The 20855-nt window shown below is 36.8% G+C and overlaps 1 protein-coding gene across 1 annotated transcript in view; it reads right to left on the bottom strand.

The window, feature by feature from the left end:
• Window positions 1–20329, bottom strand: part of LOC134658144 (uncharacterized peptidase C1-like protein F26E4.3) — a 108625-nt gene extending 88296 nt beyond the window's left edge. Inside the window, exon 1 of the mRNA XM_063513753.1 lies at window positions 20065–20329. Within this exon, the coding sequence (XP_063369823.1) occupies window positions 20065–20075 (11 nt within the window). The 5' untranslated portion in view covers window positions 20076–20329. The remainder of the gene's footprint in view (window positions 1–20064) is intronic.
• Between the last annotated feature and the right edge of the window lie 526 nt (window positions 20330–20855).

The raw sequence follows: 20855 nt of genomic DNA, 5'->3' as shown, positions 1-20855 counted from the left end.
CACTCTTACCCATAAACGTGGATTTATGACTCATAATACCCATAACAGTATTTAATAGATAAAATCATGTGCACTAGGGCTCAGCACGGTTCCATTTTTATCGACTATCACTATGCCCGTCACTTTCGCACTTACATACTTGTTAGAACGTAACAGACATGGCGATAAACGATAAAAGCGGCCAAGTGCGAGTCGGACTCGCCCATGAAGGGTTCCGTATTTAGGCGATTTATGACGTATAAAAAAAAACTACTTACTAGATCTCGTTCAAACCAATTTTCGGTGGTAGTTTACATGGTAATGTACATCATATATTTTTTTAGTTTTATCATTCTCTTATTTTAGAAGTTACAGGGGGGGGGGGACACATTTTACCACTTTGGAAGTGTCTCTCGCGCAAACTATTCAGTTTTTCTACTCCAGCACTTAAATGTGTCAATTAAATGACTGACAGTGATATCTAAAGCAATGTCATTTGAATGATTTGTCTATAGGCTCATAAGATGACTGCTAGCAGTCATCTTATGAGTATAATACAACTGCTTTATTTTTTTTAAAGATACAAGTTCCGATCATCTTGATTGAAAGAGGTATGTTTTCATTTACAATAATAACTCTTTTTTTTTTTAAATAATAACTCAATTTTTTTTTAATAATAACTCTTTTTTTTAATAATAACTCTTTTTTTTAATAATTTTTTTGCTGCAGCTGTCATAGAAAAAGTAATGTATGCAACAGCTCATAATTGGTTCTTAAAATTCTCGGGTCTTTTTTTACAAAACTCGACTACGTCTCGTTTTGTAACTTCGACCCTTGAATTTTAAGAACCCTTATTATATCACTGTTGCATAAACTACTATTAGAAAAAAATGATATTAGAAACCTCAATATCATTTTTGAAGACCTATCCATAGATACCCCACACGTATGGGTTTGATGAAAAAAAAATTTTTGAGTTTCAGTTCGAAGTATGGGGAACCCCAAAAATTTATTGTTTTTTTTCTATGTTTGTGTGAAAATCTTAATGCGGTTCACAGAATACATCTACTTACCAAGTTTCAACAGTATAGTTCTTATACTTTCGGAGAAAAGTGGCTGTGACATACGGACAGACAGACAGACGGACAGACGGACAGACAGACAGACAGACATGACGAATCTATAAGGGTTCCGTTTTTTGCCATTTGGCTACGGAACCCTAAAAATGCGACCGTGCTACTAGGGCAGGTCCGTTGGTCAACATACTAGATAGAGGCGGTATTGAATCAAGTTTCGAACACCTGTTGGGGTGTATGGTTCTAGTCTAATATTATTTGTACATACCTTTCCTTTCCTATATACCTTTTCCTATATACATAATTTGGGTATTGTCCATAGATTTCATATCGGCCAAGGCCGAAAGATAACACACCATAAGTAAAGTAGATGGTTATAAACGTCACGGAAAATCAATGTTTCTTATCTTGAAAAAAATAATTATCGGATTGTTAGTTCTCAGAAAATAACGTATTTAGAATACGAGTAAACAAAGTAAAATCCCTACATAACACATTATTTAAAGGGTTCCGTGGTCAACTAGGAACCCTGATAGTTTCGCCATGTCCGCCTGTCTGTGTCCGCTTCACTGTCGACGTCGCCTCTAGGTATAACGTACGTTATACGTACCTATACTCGTAGGTACCTCATCGTGTCGTGTACGTACCTACCGGATGGCAACAACGTGCTGAATCGAATCGTAGATACACTTTAACCGTTCGGATCCGTTACTAAGGACCTGAATCTCACTAAAGCCAGAATCTAGTAAATACTTGTCTGGGCTAAAGCCCTTACCTGTTCCTGAATATAAAGTAACGTGCTTAGTCGTAGTTTATAAGGCGAATAAACGTTTTCCAGGTAATACTCCTACCTAATTTAAGCTGCCTGCGAATCTAGCGGGCTCGGGTTCAACATCAGCGAACAAATAACATAGAAATAGTTAATTGACAAAATATGCGCCAAAAATAAAAGTAAGCCATATATCAATCATTGTTCGCGGATAGTTTTTCAAAGAGTCAAATAAAAAATCCAAAACATAAAACAAAGAACTTTGACTATAAATCAATCGAAACGGCACTAAAATCGTCCACAGGTTTAGATTTACGATACCTATGCGACTGCGCATGGCCTTAAGTATGTATAATGTCACCAAAACACAATACATGGTGTTTGAGCCGAGGGGATACAGGATATCTGAGGTACCTCCAATACAATTAAATGGCTCACTACTGGAGAGGGTAAATAGTTTTAAATACCTAGGCCATATTGTTACATCCGAGATGAGGGATAATATGGACATAGAGCGGGAACAGAGGGCCCTATCTGTGAGGGCGAACATGATCGCCCGTAAGTTTGCTCGATGTACAAAAGAAGTTAAAGTCACATTGTTTAGAGCCTTTTGTACATCCTTATACACATGCAGCTTATGGAGGTGTTATACGCAGAGAGCATATGGAGCCCTTCGGATCCAGTATAACAACGCGTTCCGGGTGCTGATGGGGCTGCCCCGCTTCTGTAGCGCATCTGGGATGTTTGCGGAGGCGCGTATGGATTGCTTTTATGCGACCATACGTAAGCGATGCTCATCCCTGGTGCGCCGGGTGCGGGCCAGCCCCAACCCTATCCTGCGCTCTATTGCGGACAGGTATGACTGTTCATACTTGAGGCACTGCTGTGAGATGCATGTTTCTTGCAGTGCATATTATGTGTAATTTAATTTATTAATTAGGTACTAACATTAGAGTTAAGAATAAATAATGTATACTAACAAATTATATGAGTCATGTTACTTGAATTTTATTGCAGGCATATATTAAAGTAGGAAGCATTTAACACAATCGTAACATTGAGCTGTTTGCGGAACCAATTCACACTGCTCTGACAACTACGTATTGAGCGTTCTATCGCTGTAATTTGATCATTATTATGAACCAAACTGTACGATAAGCGACATTGACCGGCGTACCAGTAACACCCGAAGTATATACCAGTATAACAGCGGCATCTGGTGAGTGTAACACCTATCCCGCCAAAAACATTTCATGGCAAGTGCAACGCGTTACTACGAGTATACCATAAATGTTATTAAATTATACAACGGGACTTAATCGCGTATCTAAGTTTTAAGATTTACCTCCGACGTTTCGAGGACGGCGTTGTCCCCGTGGTCTCGGTGTGCCACTCGTCTAACCGCGCGAGTTTTTCGAACTACCCGCACTTGGTCTTGTTTATCCGCTTGAACGTTTTGCGCACTAGGGATGTCACTCTGTCGACACACAACACTAACGATATTCGATTTATCGATTGTCGATATTCGTTTACGCTTACATTTACGAATGACTGGATTCCATGTGGATGAGATCTTGAAACCCTCGTCCCGATTGAAATTACTATGTTTTTTGTATAATTTAATAATGTGTAAAAATCGTGAAAGTTTAAATCAGTGTTATACCATAAATGGTTCTCAAATAGCGTAGTAATGGCCTTTAACTCTATCGAATTTGGTCAAAAAAATTAAAAAAACTTTAACCAGACTACCGTTTCCTTTTATCCTCGCCTTTCGGAATCTGTTAAATCTATATATATAAATGCAAGTGTCCTGACTGACTGACTGACTGACTGACTGATTCATCAACGCAGAGCCGAAACTACAAAAGCTAGAAAGTTGAAATTTGCACACTAGGTTGCATTTGTAAAGTGTACAAGAGATAAGAAGCGATTTTGAAAAATTCAACCACTAAGGGGGTTAAAAAGGGGATGAAAAGTTGTATGGGGTTCAAGTTTTAGTTTAAGCTAGGAATTTGAAACTTTGTGAAAATGTATTATATTAAAAAACAAGAAAACTAATTTCAGCGTTTTCGAAAATTCATCCCCCAAGGTGGTGAAAAAGGGGTTGAAAGTTTGTATAGAGATCAAATATTTTTGTGAGTGTGTGACTTTAAACTTTGTATATGGGTATATTATTATAAGACAGGAAAAGTACTTTCAACGTTTTTGAAAATTCATCCCCTAACAGGGTTAAAAAGGGGTTGAAAGTTTGAATCCATTACAAATGCTTTGAAACTTCTTAGAAAGGCATAATAGCCGATTACAAAAAAAAGTAATTGCGACGTTTTAGGAAATTCAACCCCTAAGGGGGTAAAAAAGGGGATAAAACTTTGTCTTGGGGTGCAAATTTTATTTTAAGCTAGGACCTTGAAACTTTGCAAAAAGGTATTAAATTAAAAAACAAGAAAACTAATTTCAGCGTTTTTAAAAATTCATCCCCCGAGGTGGTGAAAAAGGGGTTGAAAGTTTGTACGGAGATCAAATATTATTGAGAGTGCGGGACTTGAGTCTTTGTATAAAGCCATATTATTAAAACTCAAGAAAAGTAATTTCAGCATTTTTAAAAATTCATCCCTTAAAAGGGTTAAAAAGGGGATGAAAGGTTGTATGGGGTTCAAGATTTATTTTAAGCTAGGAATTTGAAACTTTGTAAAAATGTATTATATTAAAAAATAAGAAAACTAATTTCAGCGTTTTCGAAATTTCATCCCCCAAGGTGGTGAAAAAGGGGTTGAAAGTTTGTATGGAGATCAAATATTTTTGTGAGTGTGTGACTTTAAACTTGGTATATGGGTATATTATTATAAGCCAGGAAAAGTAATTTCAGCGTTTTTGAAAATTCATCCCCTAACAGGGTTAAAAAGGGGTTGAAAGTTTGAATCCACTACAAATGCTTTGAAACTTCTTAGAAAGGCATAATAGCCGATTGCAAAAAAAGGAATTGCGACGTTTTAGGAAATTCAACCCCTGAGGGGGTAAAAAAGGGGATGAAACTTTGTCTTGGGGTGTAAATTTTATTTTAAGATAGGACCTTGAAACTTCGCAAAAAGGTATTAAATTAAAAAACAACAAAACAAATTTCAGTGTTTTTAAAAATTCATCCCCCGAGGAGGTGAAAAAGGGGTTGAAAGTTTGTATGGAGATCAAATATTTTTGAGAGTGCGAGACTTAAATCTTTGTACAACGCCATAGTATTAGAACACAAAAAAACTTATTTCAGCGTTTTTAAAAATTCATCCGATAACAGGGTTAAAAGCGGCCAAGTGCGAGTCGGACTCGCCCATGAAGGGTTCCGTATTTAGGCGATTTATGACGTATAAAAAAAAACTACTTACTAGATCTCGTTCAAACCAATTTTCGGTGGACGTTTACATGGTAATGTACATCATATATTTTTTTTAGTTTTATCATTCTCTTATTTTAGAAGTTACAGGGGGGGGGGACACACATTTTACCACTTTGGAAGTGTCTCTCGCGCAAACTATTCAGTTTAGAAAAAAATGATATTAGAAACCTCAATATCATTTTTGAAGACCTATCCATAGATACCCCACACGTATGGGTTTGATGAAAAAAAATTTTTTGAGTTTCAGTTCGAAGTATGGGGAACCCCAAAAATTTATTGTTTTTTTTCTATTTTTGTGTGAAAATCTTAATGCGGTTCACAGAATACATCTACTTACCAAGTTTCAACAGTATAGTTCTTATAGTTTCGGAGAAAAGTGGCTGTGACATACGGACGGACAGACAGACGGACAGACGGACAGACAGACAGACAGACATGACGAATCTATAAGGGTTCCGTTTTTTGCCATTTGGCTACGGAACCCTAAAAAGGGGTTGAAAGATTGTATAGGTTATAATTTTATTTAAAGCTAGGAACTTGAAGCTTCGTAAAAAGGTATTTTATTAAGAGGAAAGAAAACTAATTTCAGAGTCTTTGATAATTCATCCCCCAAGGTGGTGGAAGGGGGTCGAAAATTTGTATGGAACCCAAATATTTATTGGAGTGCGGGACTTGAATCGTTGTATAAAGGCATATTATTACAATACAAGAAAAGTAATTTCAGCGTTTTTAAAAATTAATCCCCTAAAAGTTTAAACAGGGGTTGAGAGTTGGTAGAGGGTTCAAATTTTATTTAAAGCTATTAGGAACTTCAAACTTCGTAAATAGGTAGTTATGTAGTAGGTTTTATTAAATAGTGGACTTGAAAATCTTCTGGGGGTTGAGAGAGATTATATCGAGATTATCGAGAACAATTTTATTCAGTTAGGGGCTCGAAACTTTGCAGCCAGGTTGTGAAAGACAAATCTCAAGCGTTGTATAATAATTAACAAATGATTAACAGTCCCTACTGCTATCTTTTGCTGCATAATGTTCTAAGCTAATGTAAAATTTATAACCACCAATATACAAATCCACGCGTACGAAGTCGCGGGCAACAGCTAGTATTACATGAATATCGTTTGGCACGCAGGCTACCGATTTACGGCTTACGGCACCTCATACATCAAAGTCGGCTCAGTAGTTTTGACGGTACGGAGTAAAATACACGAGACAAGCATACATAACCTATTCGCTTGAATTTCCCGTAATCAGGTAAAAAGGAACTAATGTCTGGTTTAAAAGTGAGGCAGGCTGCAGGCTGAAGACAAAGGCTTGTCACGACGGCACGCGGAATGCCAAGGTCGCGCTGTGTCAACAGCGTTATCACCAAATTCCTACCGCGTTACGATATCAAAATACCGTGGCCGGTACACTTTATTGGCAAGATTATGCTATCAACGGCTCACATGCAACTGTTTTCTTTGATAACTTTTTCAGTTACTGTAAGTAGTCAATTGTTAACCAATGGTAACATGCCATCTTTGTATTTCTGTTAATACATTTTGGGTTCGCCAGTAAAGGGTAGAGTTCGCGGTATGTATAAAATTTACACAGTAAATGACTAAACACTGATAAATCGGTAATAATGTGGCTTTTTCAGTTACTTTCCTTACTTACTTAGGTCCATAACATCACACAATTTTTAGGGTTCCGTAGCCAAATGGCAAAAAACGGAACCCTTATAGATTCGTCATGTCTGTCTGTCTGTCCGTCTGTCCGTCTGTCCGTCCGTATGTCACAGCCACTTTTCTCCGAAACTATAAGAACTATACTGTTGAAACTTGGTAAGTAGATGTATTCTGTGAACCGCATTAAGATTTTCACACAAAAATAGAAAAAAAACAATAAATTTTTGGGGTTCCCCATACTTCGAACTGAAACTCAAAAAATTTTTTTTCATCAAACCCATACGTGTGGGGTATCTATGGATAGGTCTTCAAAAATGATATTGAGGTTTCTAATATCATTTTTTTCTAAACTGAATAGTTTGCGCGAGAGACACTTCCAAAGTGGTAAAATGTGTGTCCCCCCCCCTGTAACTTCTAAAATAAGAGAATGATAAAACTAAAAAAAATATATGATGTACATTACCATGTAAACTTCCACCGAAAATTGGTTTGAACGAGATCTAGTAAGTAGTTTTTTTTTTATACGTCATAAATCGCCTAAATACGGAACCCTTCATGGGCGAGTCCGACTCGCACTTGGCCGCTTTTTAGGGTTCCGTAGCCAAATGGCAAAAAACGGAACCCTTATAGATTCGTCATGTCTGTCTGTCTGTCCGTCTGTCCGTCTGTCTGTCCGTCCGTATGTCACAGCCACTTTTCTCCGAAACTATAAGAACTATACTGTTGAAACTTGGTAAGTAGATGTATTCTGTGAACCGCATTAAGATTTTCACACAAAAATAGAAAAAAAACAATAAATTTTTGGGGTTCCCCATACTTCGAACTGAAACTCAAAAAATTTTTTTTCATCAAACCCATACGTGTGGGGTATCTATGGATAGGTCTTCAAAAATGATATTGAGGTTTCTAATATCATTTTTTTCTAAACTGAATAGTTTGCGCGAGAGACACTTCCAAAGTGGTAAAATGTGTGTCCCCCCCCCTGTAACTTCTAAAATAAGAGAATGATAAAACTAAAAAAAATATATGATGTACATTACCATGTAAACTTCCACCGAAAATTGGTTTGAACGAGATCTAGTAAGTAGTTTTTTTTTATACGTCTTAAATCGCCTAAATACGGAACCCTTCATGGGCGAGTCCGACTCGCACTTGGCCGCTTTTTTTATATTTTGATTACCTACATTAAGTTCCAATATCTGGGTGACGCGAGCTTCGCTCGGAAAACATAGAAAAACTCGAAAATGCGCGTTTTCCCAGAGATAAGAACTAACTAGATCGATTATTCGCCCCCAAAAACCCCCATATAGCAAATTTCTTCGAAATCGTTAGAGCCGTTTCCGAGATCCCCGAAATATATATCTATCTTCTATATTATATATATAAATGCACGTGTCCTGACTGATTGACTGACTGACTGACTGACTGACTGACTCATCAACGCAGAGCCGAAACTACAAACGCTAGAAAGTTGAAATTTGGACACTAGGTTGCATTTATAAAATGTATAAGAGCTAAGAAGCGATTTTGAGAAATTCAACCCCTAAGGGGGTTAAAAAGGGGATGAAAGGTTGTATGGGGTGCAAGTTTTATTTTAAGCTAGGAATTTGAAACTTTGTAAAAATGTACTATATTAAAAAACAAAAAAACTAATTTCTGCGTTTTCGAAAATTCATCCCCCAAGGTGGTGAAAAAGGGGTTGAAAGTTTGTATGGAGATCAAATATTTTTGTGAGTGTTGGACTTGAAACTTTGTATATGGGGATATTATTATAAGACGGGAAAAGTAATTTCAGCGTTTTTGAAAATTCATCCCCTAACAGGGTTAAAAAGGGGTTGAAAGTTTGAACCCATTACAAATGCTTTGAAACTTCTTAGAAAGACATAATAGCCGATGACAAAAAAAAGGAATTGCGACGTTTTAGGTAATACAACCCCTAAGGGGGTAAAAAAGGGGATGAAACTTTGTCCTGGGGTGCAAATTTTATTTTAAGCTAGGACCTTGAAACTTCGTAAAAAGGTATTAAATTAAAACACAAGAAAACTAATTTCTGCGTTTTCGAAAATTCATCCCCCAAGGTGGTGAAAAAGGGGTTGAAAGTTTGTATGGAGATCAAATATTTTTGTGAGTGTTGGACTTGAAACTTTGTATATGGGGATATTATTATAAGACGGGAAAAGTAATTTCAGCGTTTTTGAAAATTCATCCCCCAAGGTGGTGAAAAAGGGGTTGAAAGTTTGTATGGAGATCAAATATTTTTGTGAGTGTTGGACTTGAAACTTTGTATATGGGGATATTATTATAAGATGGGAAAAGTAATTTCAGCGTTTTTGAAAATTCATCCCCTAACAGGGTTAAAAAGGGGTTGAAAGTTTGAATCCATTAAAAATGCTTTGAAACTTCTTAGAAAGACATAATAGCCGATGACAAAAAACAGGAATTGCGACGTTTTAGGTAATTCAACCCCTAAGGGGGTAAAAAAGGAGATGAAACTTTGTCCTGGGGTGCAAATTTTATTTTAAGCTAGGACCTTAAAACTTCGTAAAAAGGTAATTAATTAAAAAAACAAGACAACTAATTTCAGCATTTTTAAAACTTCATCCCCCGAGGTGGTAAAAACGGGGTTGAAAGTTTGTACGGAGATCAAATATTTTTGAGAGTACGGGACTTGAATCTTTGTATTTGGGGATATTATTAGAAGACAGGAAAAGTTATTTCAGGGTTTTGTAAAATTCATCCCCTAACAGGGTTAAAAGGGGGATGAAAGTTTGTATGGAATTCAAATTTTATTTTAAGTTAGGAACTTGAAACTTCGTAAAAATATATGTTATTAAAATACAAGAAAACTAATTTCAGCGTTTTTGAATTATCATCCCCTAAGGTGGTAAAAAGGGGGTTGAAAGTTTGTATGGATATCAAACATTTTTTCGAACGCGGGACTTGAATCTTTGTATTTCGGGATATTATTAAAATACAGGAAAAATAATTTCAGCGTTTTGTAAAATTCATCCCCCAACAGGATTAAAAAGGGGTTGAAAGTTTTAATCCATTACAAATGCTTTGAAACTTCTTATAAAGGCATAATAGCCGATTACAAGAAAGTAATTGCTATTTTTTGTAAATTCAACCCCTAAGGGGGATAAAAAGAGGATGAAAGTTCGTCTTAGGGTGCAAATTTTATTTTAAGCTAGGAACTTGAAACTTTGCAAAAAGGTATTAAATTAAGATACAAGAAAACTAATTTCAGCGTTTTTGAAAATTCATCCCGTAAGGTGGTGAAAAAGGGGTTGGAAGTTTGTATGGATATCAAACATTTTTTCGAACGCTCGACTTGAATCTTTCTATTTGGGGATATTATTAGAAGACAGGAAAAGTTATTTTAGCGTTTTGTAAAATTAATCCCCTAACGGGGTTAAAACAGGGGGTTGAAAGTTTGTATAGGGTTCAAATTTTATTTAAAGCTACAAACTTGAAACTTTGTAAAAATGTATTTTATCAAAAGAGAAGAAAACTAATTTCAGAGATTTTGATAATTCATCCGCCGAGGTGGTGAAAAAGGGGTTGAAAATTTGTTTGGAGGCCAAACATTTTTTTGAGTGTTGGACTTGAAACTTTGTATATGGGGATATTATTATAAGATGGGAAAAGTAATTTCAGCGTTTTTGAAAATTCATCCCCTAACAGGGTTAAAAAGGGGTTGAAAGTTTGAATCCATTAAAAATGCTTTGAAACTTCTTAGAAAGACATAATAGCCGATGACAAAAAACATCGTTGTATAAAGGCATATTATTAGAATACAAGAAAAATAATTTCAGCTTTTAAAAAATCATCCCCTAAAATGATTAAAAAGGGGTTGAAAGTTTGTATAGGGTTCAAATTTTATTTAAAGCTAGGAACTTCAAACTTCGTAAATAGGTAGTTAGGTAGTAGGTTTTATTAAATAGAGGACATGAAAATCTTCCAAGGGGGTTTAGAGGGGTATCGAGGACAATTTTATTCAGTTAGGGGCTTGAAACTTCGTAGGTTGTGAAAGACAAAGTCTCATGCGTTGTATAATATTAATAATTAACAAATGATTAACCGTCCTACCGCAATCACTTGCTGCACAATGTTCTAAGCTAATGTAGAAATATATAACCACCAATATACAAATCCACGCGTACGAAGTCGCGGGCAACAGCTAGTATATATATAAATAAACAAGAATTGCTCGTTTAAAGGTATTAGATTCTTATTGACAAGTTTAAATGGTCCTCTACATTCTTTGATGTAACGGTTCTTGATGTCTAGATTTCTGGAAACCAGACAGATGGATAGCGGATAATACTCGTATGTTTCAAATGACATGCTGCGGGTATGGAACCCTATGTCGAGTTCTAAATAGGTTTTTGGCAAAAATTTCATTTTTGGTACAAGCTTTTATCGCTGACTGTACTTTTCTTACGACAGACAACTAATACTCATCGAGACAATTCTAAAAACGCCTAACACAATTAGGTTGCGTTGTTTCATCACAGAGTTCATATCGCCACCTCCTGTCTCCATCATCAGATCAGCTCGATGGTACCATAATATTGTGATTGTCACCCGACTTACATGTGTACATGCAAGTTGTCTCGGCGCACACTACAAATTTGTAGCCTTTGGCGTCGAGACATTAGGTCCGTGGGGTAGGGGGGCTCGGGGGCTCCACAAGGCGCTCAGCAAACGCCTAAGGCAGGCCACAGGTGACCCTCGCGCAGGCAGCTTTCTCGCGCAAAGATTGGCCATAGCAATCCAGCGCGGGAACGCTGCCTGCGTGATGGGCACCTTACCAAAGGCGCAAAATTTTGATAGGTATTTTTATTTTTTTAGCTTTAGTATTAGTTGTACTTAATTTTAGTTTTATATTCATTTTATAACATTTATTATGCAATAAATGAGTTATTTGTGTATGCAAAATTTCAGCTCAATCGGAAACCGGGAAGTGGATCAAATTTAACTTGCAAGATTCCATTACATAGTTACATACAGCTCGACCTAATAAAAGCTTGTTAAAATAAGTTTTTGGCAAAAATTTAATTTTTGGTACAAGCTTTTATCGCTGACTGTACTTTTCTTACGACAGACAACTAATAATACTCATCGAGACAATTCTAAAAACCCCTAACCTAACCTAACACAATTAGGTTGCGTTGTTTCATCACAGAGTTCCTATGGCCACCTCCTGTCTTTATCATCAGATCAGTTCGACAGTACCATATTATTGTATTGTCATCAGAACTACATACAGCTGCCAACGTTCACGACGCTACGATCCTTGGAAGATGGTTAACTTAGTTACCTTAGATTCCATTACATAGTTACATACAGGTCGACCTAATAAAAGCTTGTTAAAAAAAAAGTTTGTTTAAGAGCCAACAGCAGCAGCAGCAGTTTTTAAAAACCGGCCAAGTGCGAGTCGGACTCGCGCACGGAGGGTTCCGCACCATCAACAAAAAATAGAGCAAAAAAATCGTGTTTGTTGTATGGGATGGGAGCCCCCCTTAAATATTTATTTTATTTTATTTTTAGTATTTGTTGTTATAGCGGCAACAGAGATACACCATTTGTGAAAATTTCAACTGTCTAGCTATCGCGGTTCATGAGATACAGCCTGGTGACAGACGGACGGACGGACGGACAGCGAAGTCTTAGTAATAGGGTCCCGTTTTTTACCCTTTGGGTACGAAACCCTAAAAAACCGGCCAAGTGCGAGTCGGACTCGCGCACGAAGGGTTCCGCACCATCACAAAAAATAGAGCGAAACAAGCAAAAAAACGGTCACCCATCCAAGTACTGACCCCGCCCCACGTTGCTTAACTTCGGTCAAAAATCACGTTTGTTGTATGGGAGCCCCACTTAAATCTTTATTTTATTCTGTTTTTAGTATTTGTTGTTATAGCGGCAACAGAAATACATCATCTGTGAAAATTTCAACTGTCTAGCTATCACGGTTCATGAGATACAGCCTGGTGACAGACGGACGGACGGATGGACGGACGGACGGACGGACGGACGGACGGACGGACGGACGGACAGCGGAGTTTTAGTAATAGGGTCCCGTTTTTACCCTTTGGGTACGGAACCCTAAAAATTGTCTCTACTCAAGACGAATCTAACAAGCCCATGTACGCTGGGTTGCATTTTACATCAAGAATTCCTATAGCCAACTTGAGTTGCTAATTTCCATCATTAGACCAGGATTCGATTTTCATCGAAGGCCAGTAAGGCATGGGAAATTTTAGCTAATTGTAGAAACGGAAAAGGGGTCCAATACAACATTAAAGACAAAGAAACTGAACAAAAGCTAAAATAACCAAAAAATAACCAAATAACCAATTGCTAAAATAACCAAATTTTGCTAATATTAGCAAAATTTGGTTCTATAAAAGTCATCAGTTAATTAACGCGGTTAAGCCACTTGTTGATCATAATGCGTTGAATTCGAACCAACAACAAGTGCTAGACTTTAAATTGGGTTTGTTCCTGGTTCGTCGTATTCCTGTTTCGTCAATCGTCGTATTTACTAAATATTTACTGGTTTACTGCACGACATATTTAATTATATGTATATGTCGCAGGGAAATGATCAAAACAGAGATTTGAACAAATCTCTAAGGGATATGATCAAATCACGCAGGATGTTAAAATGGCGAATCCATATCATCATTTCCCTAGAAAAATTCAGTCATTTGACCAAATCACTGACTCTGTTTAGTGAAAAGACAAAATCGGCCAATAAACGCGAAACGCTTTTTCATTTCACTAGATTTGTTTAGGAATTTGACAAAATCCCTAACCACGACAGTAAGTTGACGAAACGAACTTAAAAAGTCAACTAGTTTTATCATTTCGCTAAACAAGTTTAGTGAAATGGTAAAGTCTCAACTGGAAGATAGTACCTATATGGTGATTTGATTAAATCTCTGAACAGTTTAGTGAAATGACGAAAGCAAGACAGAATACAACAGTTTACTCTACAGTTAAGCGATTTGATCAAATCTCTGACTAGATTAAGTGAACATTTTTGAAAATATCGGCTGAAAAAATGAAAGAGACTTCTCTGCACAAAGAGTTGCTAATCAAATCAAGCGTGTTGGTGGACGTCCCTAAGGTAGACAGAGGTCCATTAGATGGAAGTAATGTACCGGGGATTATTTTAAATAGGTATTAAAAATTATCTGTACCAAATCGGTACATCTGTCGGCATCATAATTTCAAAAAAATTCACTTAATCTAGTCAGAGATTTGATCAAATCGCTTAACTGTAGAGTAAACTGTTGTATTCTGTACTTGCTTTCGTCATTTCACTAAACCTTTCAGAGATTTAATCAAATTACCATATAGGTACCATCTTCCAGTTGAGACTTTATCATTTCACTAAACCTGTTTAGCGAAATGATAAAACAAGTTGATTTTTTAAGTTCGTTTCGTCAACTTACTGTCGTGGTTAGGGATTTTGTCAAATTCCTAAACAAATCTAGTGAAATGAAAAAGCGTTTCGCGTTTATTGGCCGATTTTGTCTTTTCACTAAACAGAGTCAGTGATTTGGTCAAATTACTGAATTTTTCTAGGGAAATGATGATATGGATTTGCCATTTTAACATCCTGCGTGATTTGATCATATCCCTTAGAGATTTGTTCGAATCTCTGTTTTGATCATTTCCCTGCGACATATATAATTCCGACGAAACAAGAATACGACGAATCGGAAATCCGACGAAACAGGAATACGACGAAACAGGAATACGACGAAACAGGAGTACGACGAACCAGGAACAAACCTTAAATTGTCTATATAGGTACTCGTAACCACTTGTAGGTAGGTATGTATGGCCCCACGTCCACAACAGAAACGCACTTTCTCTGAATATACATAATAATGTACCTGAAGTGTATATTTTACACTGCATTGAGTACGCCCCTGCTGATTGAAAAATACCATTGTATTTTCAGATGCCTCTTGACCGCTTTAGAGAGATTTATTTAAATGGATCAGAGGCAATTCGACATGAATTCACATGATTTGATTCGAAGACGTTACTTTTGAATTGTAGCGGCTTATTGGGGCTGGATGAAATACTGTAATTTATTAATAAATCGTTTTTATGCTAAAAGGCTTATCAGATTTGCAAGCTTTTATTTAAGTAAGTACCATTGTATGTCTACCTCTATGCCTAGACGTTTTCTAAAAATAATTATGCAAATCACTTTTAGACCACTTGCTGGTGTCCGAATAAGTTGTAATTTTGCATTGGTATTAATTTCGAGGTCTTGGGAAGTTTACCTGCGAGACCAAGAGGACAACGGCGTTCTCGTAAGAAAAATTAATAATGTGTAAGTGTTTTACAAGGTAGTTATTAAGTAGTACGAATTTGATTATGGAAACCGATGGCAGCAAATAGTAAGTAGATTGTTAACAAAGGGATGAAAGGCACTCATTTCTGCCGAGGTAATTTGCCAATAGTCCGAGGCTGAAATGATACCTACACCCCAGTTAAACACTCTACTTTTCATTTCGAATACGAGGAAAATAAAATGCATGTGTTTGCAACATGACTAAGTATCAATTTTTATAGTATTTTTTGAGAAAGGGACTTGGCAAAAGTACGTTATTTATGGAATGGGGAGTCAAATAGTAGAATGGAAATTGTATAACAAATCCATTTGAACCCAAATTTCAATTGCTTATCGTAACAAAAAAAATCGTACTTTAAACCTAAAATTCTCTAGTGCAGAAACGTATTATTTTCTGCACACCTTTTAGAACAACAATGGGGTCCCTGTTTCAGAACACGAGAAATGAAAAATAATGATTATAACAGGTAAGTTTAGTTCTAGATTAAGGTAAGGTTCCATCGCTCTAAAACTAAACAAATCGACCGAGATCAGAGGCAGTTTTATCGATTTCGAGTTACATATTTAAATCGACGTGGGCGCATTCTGGTGTGGCAGTAAATCGGCATCGGCACTAAACAGTAAACGTGAGATCATAATAGACGATGATGTGATAACAACAGAACTAAGCCTTGATGTTTTGTTCCAAAATAAGTCACGGTGTAAGTATTGTCACAAAATATATGACAAGATACAACGTACCTCAAATAACTAATAAATTTATGGACGATTATGTTGTTTTTAATAAACACTTTTTAATTTAATTGAAATTATTTATTTTAGGAACAAATTCCATAGTATTAATACAAAAATAGCGACTATGTTTTTTTTGCTATAAATTGACTCACTTTACTGTAGTCGTTAATGACAGCGTTCTGAAGTAACCACATTAAAATACAATCGAATGGAGAACCTCCTATTTTTTTGGAAGTCGGTTAAAATGTTGTATTTCTACTTATTTCATCGACCGTCACAAATAAGTCATTTAAAAGCTATCGACCTCAAATAAATATGTTTTCACCTCAGCAGCTCGAACAAGGGTAATTTGCTACTTAATAATCGACGCAACGGGTGACCGGAAGGCTGGAGCATACCTCGTCCAACGCATTGGCGTTGCCGTTCAGCGCGGCAACGCCGCCAGCCTTCTGGGCACCCTACCTGTCGGCACAGACTTGGGGCCAATTTTTTTATTTGTAGGTTTTTACTTTTTAGGTAGTTTTAGTTTAGTATATATTTAGTTATTAGGTTATTTTATTTTTGTTAGTTGTAATTAATTACTTTTATTTGTAGCATAATTATTTGATAAATAAAGTTTGCCTAGCTTTGAATAGAAACGTCATCATCCAATCAATTTAGACATTGTTGGTTTCGATTACGATTCCGATGACTCGATACTATTAAATGAGATTAGCAAGAAATGTTTCACTATTAAATATCGACCTCAAATAAATATGTTTTCACCTCAGCAGCTCGAACAAGGGTAATTTGCTACTTAATAATTTTTAAGAAAAAAAAACTGACTTCTATGCGGCTTGGTGAAAGATTATTGTAGACGGTGCGCTATGTAGATAATCTTTAATAGAAAAAAACCGACTTCTCTAACTACTAGCCTGGACCCACTTAACGGCGCTTATACTTTATTTGGTAATATGTATACATTTTATGGTAATCATAGTGGTTTGTTTAGTTTAGGTATCATAGTGGTTTTCCGGATCAAGGTCCGGGTCCGTGTCCGGATCCGGGTCCGAGTCCGAGTACGGGTCCGAGTCCGGCCGAGGCGGGCCCAGTCCAAGTCAAAATCGAAATTCAGAATCACAAAACGTGTACTATGCGACGTTGAAGAGTTCTGTTCTGATCATCATCAGCAGTTCCGCTTCATCAAATGCCACAGTTTGTAATGTAAATGCTTGATTTTCTGATGAAAATATATAAAATTATATACGTATGCCTTTAAGATTTGAGGAGTTCCCTCAATTCCTCATGGATCCCATGTTCAGGACTTGAGATTGACATAAATGTGCCTAAAACCCTAACTTGCTTAACAAACATAACGAAAAGGACAAATCGCCAAATGCGAGCTATGCGTCGTTGAAGAGTTCCGTTATGATCATCATCAGCAGTTCCACTGCATCAAATGCGACAGTTTTTAATGAAAATGCTTAATTTTTTGATGAAAATACAAAAATCTCTATATTTTTAAGATTTGAGGAGTTCCCTCGATTCCTCATGGATCCCATCATCAGAACTCGAGCTTGACAAAAATGTGGCTTAAAAACTTAACTTGCTTAACAAACATAACGAAGAGGACAAATCGTCAAACGTGTACTATGCGTCGTTGAAGAGTTCCGTTCTGATCATCATCAGCAGTTCCACTTCATCAAATGTCACTTTTTTAAATGTATATGCTTGATTTGTTGATAACAACACAAAAATCACTATATGTATGCCTTTAAGATTTGAGGAGTTCCCTCGATTCCTCATGGATCCCATCATCAGAACTGGGTTTTGACAAAAACGGGACCAATCTATATGCATATACATACAATCAAAAAAAAATTTTTCAAAATCGGTCCAGTAATGACGGAGATATGGAGTAACAAACATAAAAAAAAAATAAAAAAAATAAAAAAAAAATAAAAAAATTAAAAAAAAAATTAAAAAAAAAAATAAAAATAAAAAAAAATAAAAAAAAACAATCGAATTGATAACCTCCTCCTTTTAGATTTGGAAGTCGGTTAAAAAAACATACAACCGAATTGATAACCTCCTCCTTTTAGATTTGGAAGTCGGTTAAAAATAATTTTTAAGAAAAAAAAAACCGACTTCTATGCGGCCCGGTGAAAGATTATTGTAGATGGTGCGCTATGTAGAAAAGGAAGCATTTCGTTTCTGTAAGGCTCGCAGTTCTAACCTAACCTAACCCACTTTTGTTCGGTTCTGTGAGGATAGCAGTTCAAACCTAACCTAACCCACTTAACGGCGCATGCGGTGCGGTGTACGGGGGTTTGAGCGGGAGGGGTTTGGCCTCATCATACTTTATACCTACATTTTATGGTAGGTAATCATAGTGGTTTATTTAGTTTAGGTATCATGGTGGTTTTCCAGGTCAAGGTCCGGGTCTGTGTCCGAGTCCGGGTCGGAGTCTGGGTCTAGTCCAGGTCCGAGTCCGAATCCAAGTCCAGGTCCGGGTCCGGGTCCGGGTCCGAACCGGATCCGGGTACGAGTCCGGATCTGGATCCGAGACCGGGTCCCAGTCCAAGTCAAAGTCGAAATTTGAAATCACCAAACATGTACTATGCGTCGTTGAAGAGTTCTGTTCTGATCATCATCAGCAGTTCCAGTTCATCAAATGCGACAGTTTTTAATGTTAATGCTTTATTTTATGATGAAAATACAGAAAATTCTATACGTGTGCCTTTAAGATTTGAGGAGTTCCCTCGATTTCTCATGGATCCCATGTTCAGAACTTGAGCTTGACATAAATATGGCTTAAAAACCTAACTTGCTTAACAAACATAACGAAAAGAAAAAATCGCCAAACGCGAGCTATGCGTCGTTAAAGAGTTTCGTTCTGGTCATCATCAGCAGTTACACTTCCTCAAATGTTACTTTTTAAATGTATATGCTTGATTTGTTGATTAAAACACAACAATCACTATATGTATGCCTTTAAGATTTGAGGAGTTCCCTCGATTCCTTATGGATCTCATCATCAGAACTCGAGCTTGACAGAAATGTGGCTTAAAAACTAAACTTGCTTAACAAACATAACGAAGAGGACAAATCGCCAAACGTGAACTATGGGTCGTTGAAGAGTTCTGTTCTGATCATCATCAGCAGTTCCACGTCATCAAATGCGACAGTTTTTAATAAAAATGCTTGATTTTCTGATGAAAATACAAAAATCTCTATACGCACACCTTTAAGATTTGAGGAGTTCCCTCGATTCCTCATGGATCCCATCATCAGAACTCGAGCTTGACAAAAATGTGGCTTAAAAACTTAACTTGCTTAACAAACATAACGAAGAGGACAAATCGCCAAACGTGAACTATGCGTCGTTGAAGAGTTCTGTTCTGATCATCATCAGCAGTTCCACTTCATCAAATGTCACGTTTCTGAATGTATATGCTTGATTTGTTGATAAAAACACAAAAATCACTATATGTATGCCTTTAAGATTTGAGGAGTTCCCTCGATTCCTCATGGATCCCATCATCAGAACTGGGTTTTGACAAAAACGGGACCAATCTGTATGAATATACATACAATCAAAAAAAGAATTTTCAAAATCGGTCCAGTAATGACGGAGATATGGAGTAACAAACATAAAAAAAAATAAAAAAAAAAATAACAAAAATAAAAAAAAATAAAAAAAATAAAAAAAAACATACAACCGAATTGATAACCTCCTCCTTTTAGATTTGGAAGTCGGTTAAAAATATATGATGTACATTACCATGTAAACTTCCACCGAAAATTGATTTGAACGAGATCTAGTAAGTAGTTTTTTTTTATACGTCATAAATCGCCTAAATACGGAACCCTTCATGGGCGAGTCCGACTCGCACTTGGCCGCTTTTTTTTCTAATACGTCATAAATCCCCTAAATACGGAAGCCTAGCTTCATGGGCGAGTCCGACTCGCACTTGGCCGCTTTTTTGCGTAATGGTACGGAACCATTCGTGCGCGAGTCCGATTCACACTTAGCCGGTTTTAAAATGACAATATTATAAACTAGGTAGATTCTAATGTGAAATACTCACGTGTTCGTCATGGTAACACTAATTAACACAGCCAACCAGACCAATTTGTACAATAATGTAAATCTTTACTAATGCAAATAGTCATTTAAATCACGAAAATGTGTATATTAAGCATTTACGAACGATATATTATCAGCTACATGCTTTGTAAAAGTTTTGTCCACTGAGTAGAATACTTGAAATTAATTTACTTTTCATTAAAAAAAGTTTTAAAAGTGTAGCGGCGCGAAATTCGTTATGTTTCTGTTGACGGTACGCTCGGACGTCTGTTCAACGTGCCGGTCGCGATAGCACTGTTTGAGCCAAGGAGTGCGCGTCTGTTGTGATGGCAAGAATGAGGTTTCATCCAAGAATTTTCAGACTCCCTTACTCGTTGCCATTAATGGATGAAAATCATATCAATCATGCGCGAAAATATAATTCATGCCTTCTTCATAATAGGCCGCGAAAGTTCTTTCGGGCGCTTTAGCAACAGACACTGACATCTGATAGCCACAACATTGCCGATCTTGGCCGGAATAACTTTTATTACAATTTTCATTTTTAAAAACACCTATTTTATTACTTCTGACATTACCCTTCCAGTGTTGCGTAGACCTAGATGTATACGGGTAAACGCCGATACCTACCTACAAATTAAAGTTGATTTAATTTTTGGGCTTTACCCAAAAGCCTTGGGTAATACTAGGTACTTACGAGTATACTAGGTACTTAAATCTGGGGGCACGGCAGTGCCCCCGCCAAGTCGAGCACGAAGCAAACACTGCCGTACCATCCTTTACTGGAACCAT

Source organism: Cydia amplana, chromosome 21 (genome assembly GCF_948474715.1).
Source record: "Cydia amplana chromosome 21, ilCydAmpl1.1, whole genome shotgun sequence".
In the NCBI taxonomy this organism is placed as follows: Eukaryota; Metazoa; Arthropoda; class Insecta; order Lepidoptera; family Tortricidae; genus Cydia; species Cydia amplana.
This window is presented reverse-complemented; position numbering and strand designations above follow the sequence as displayed.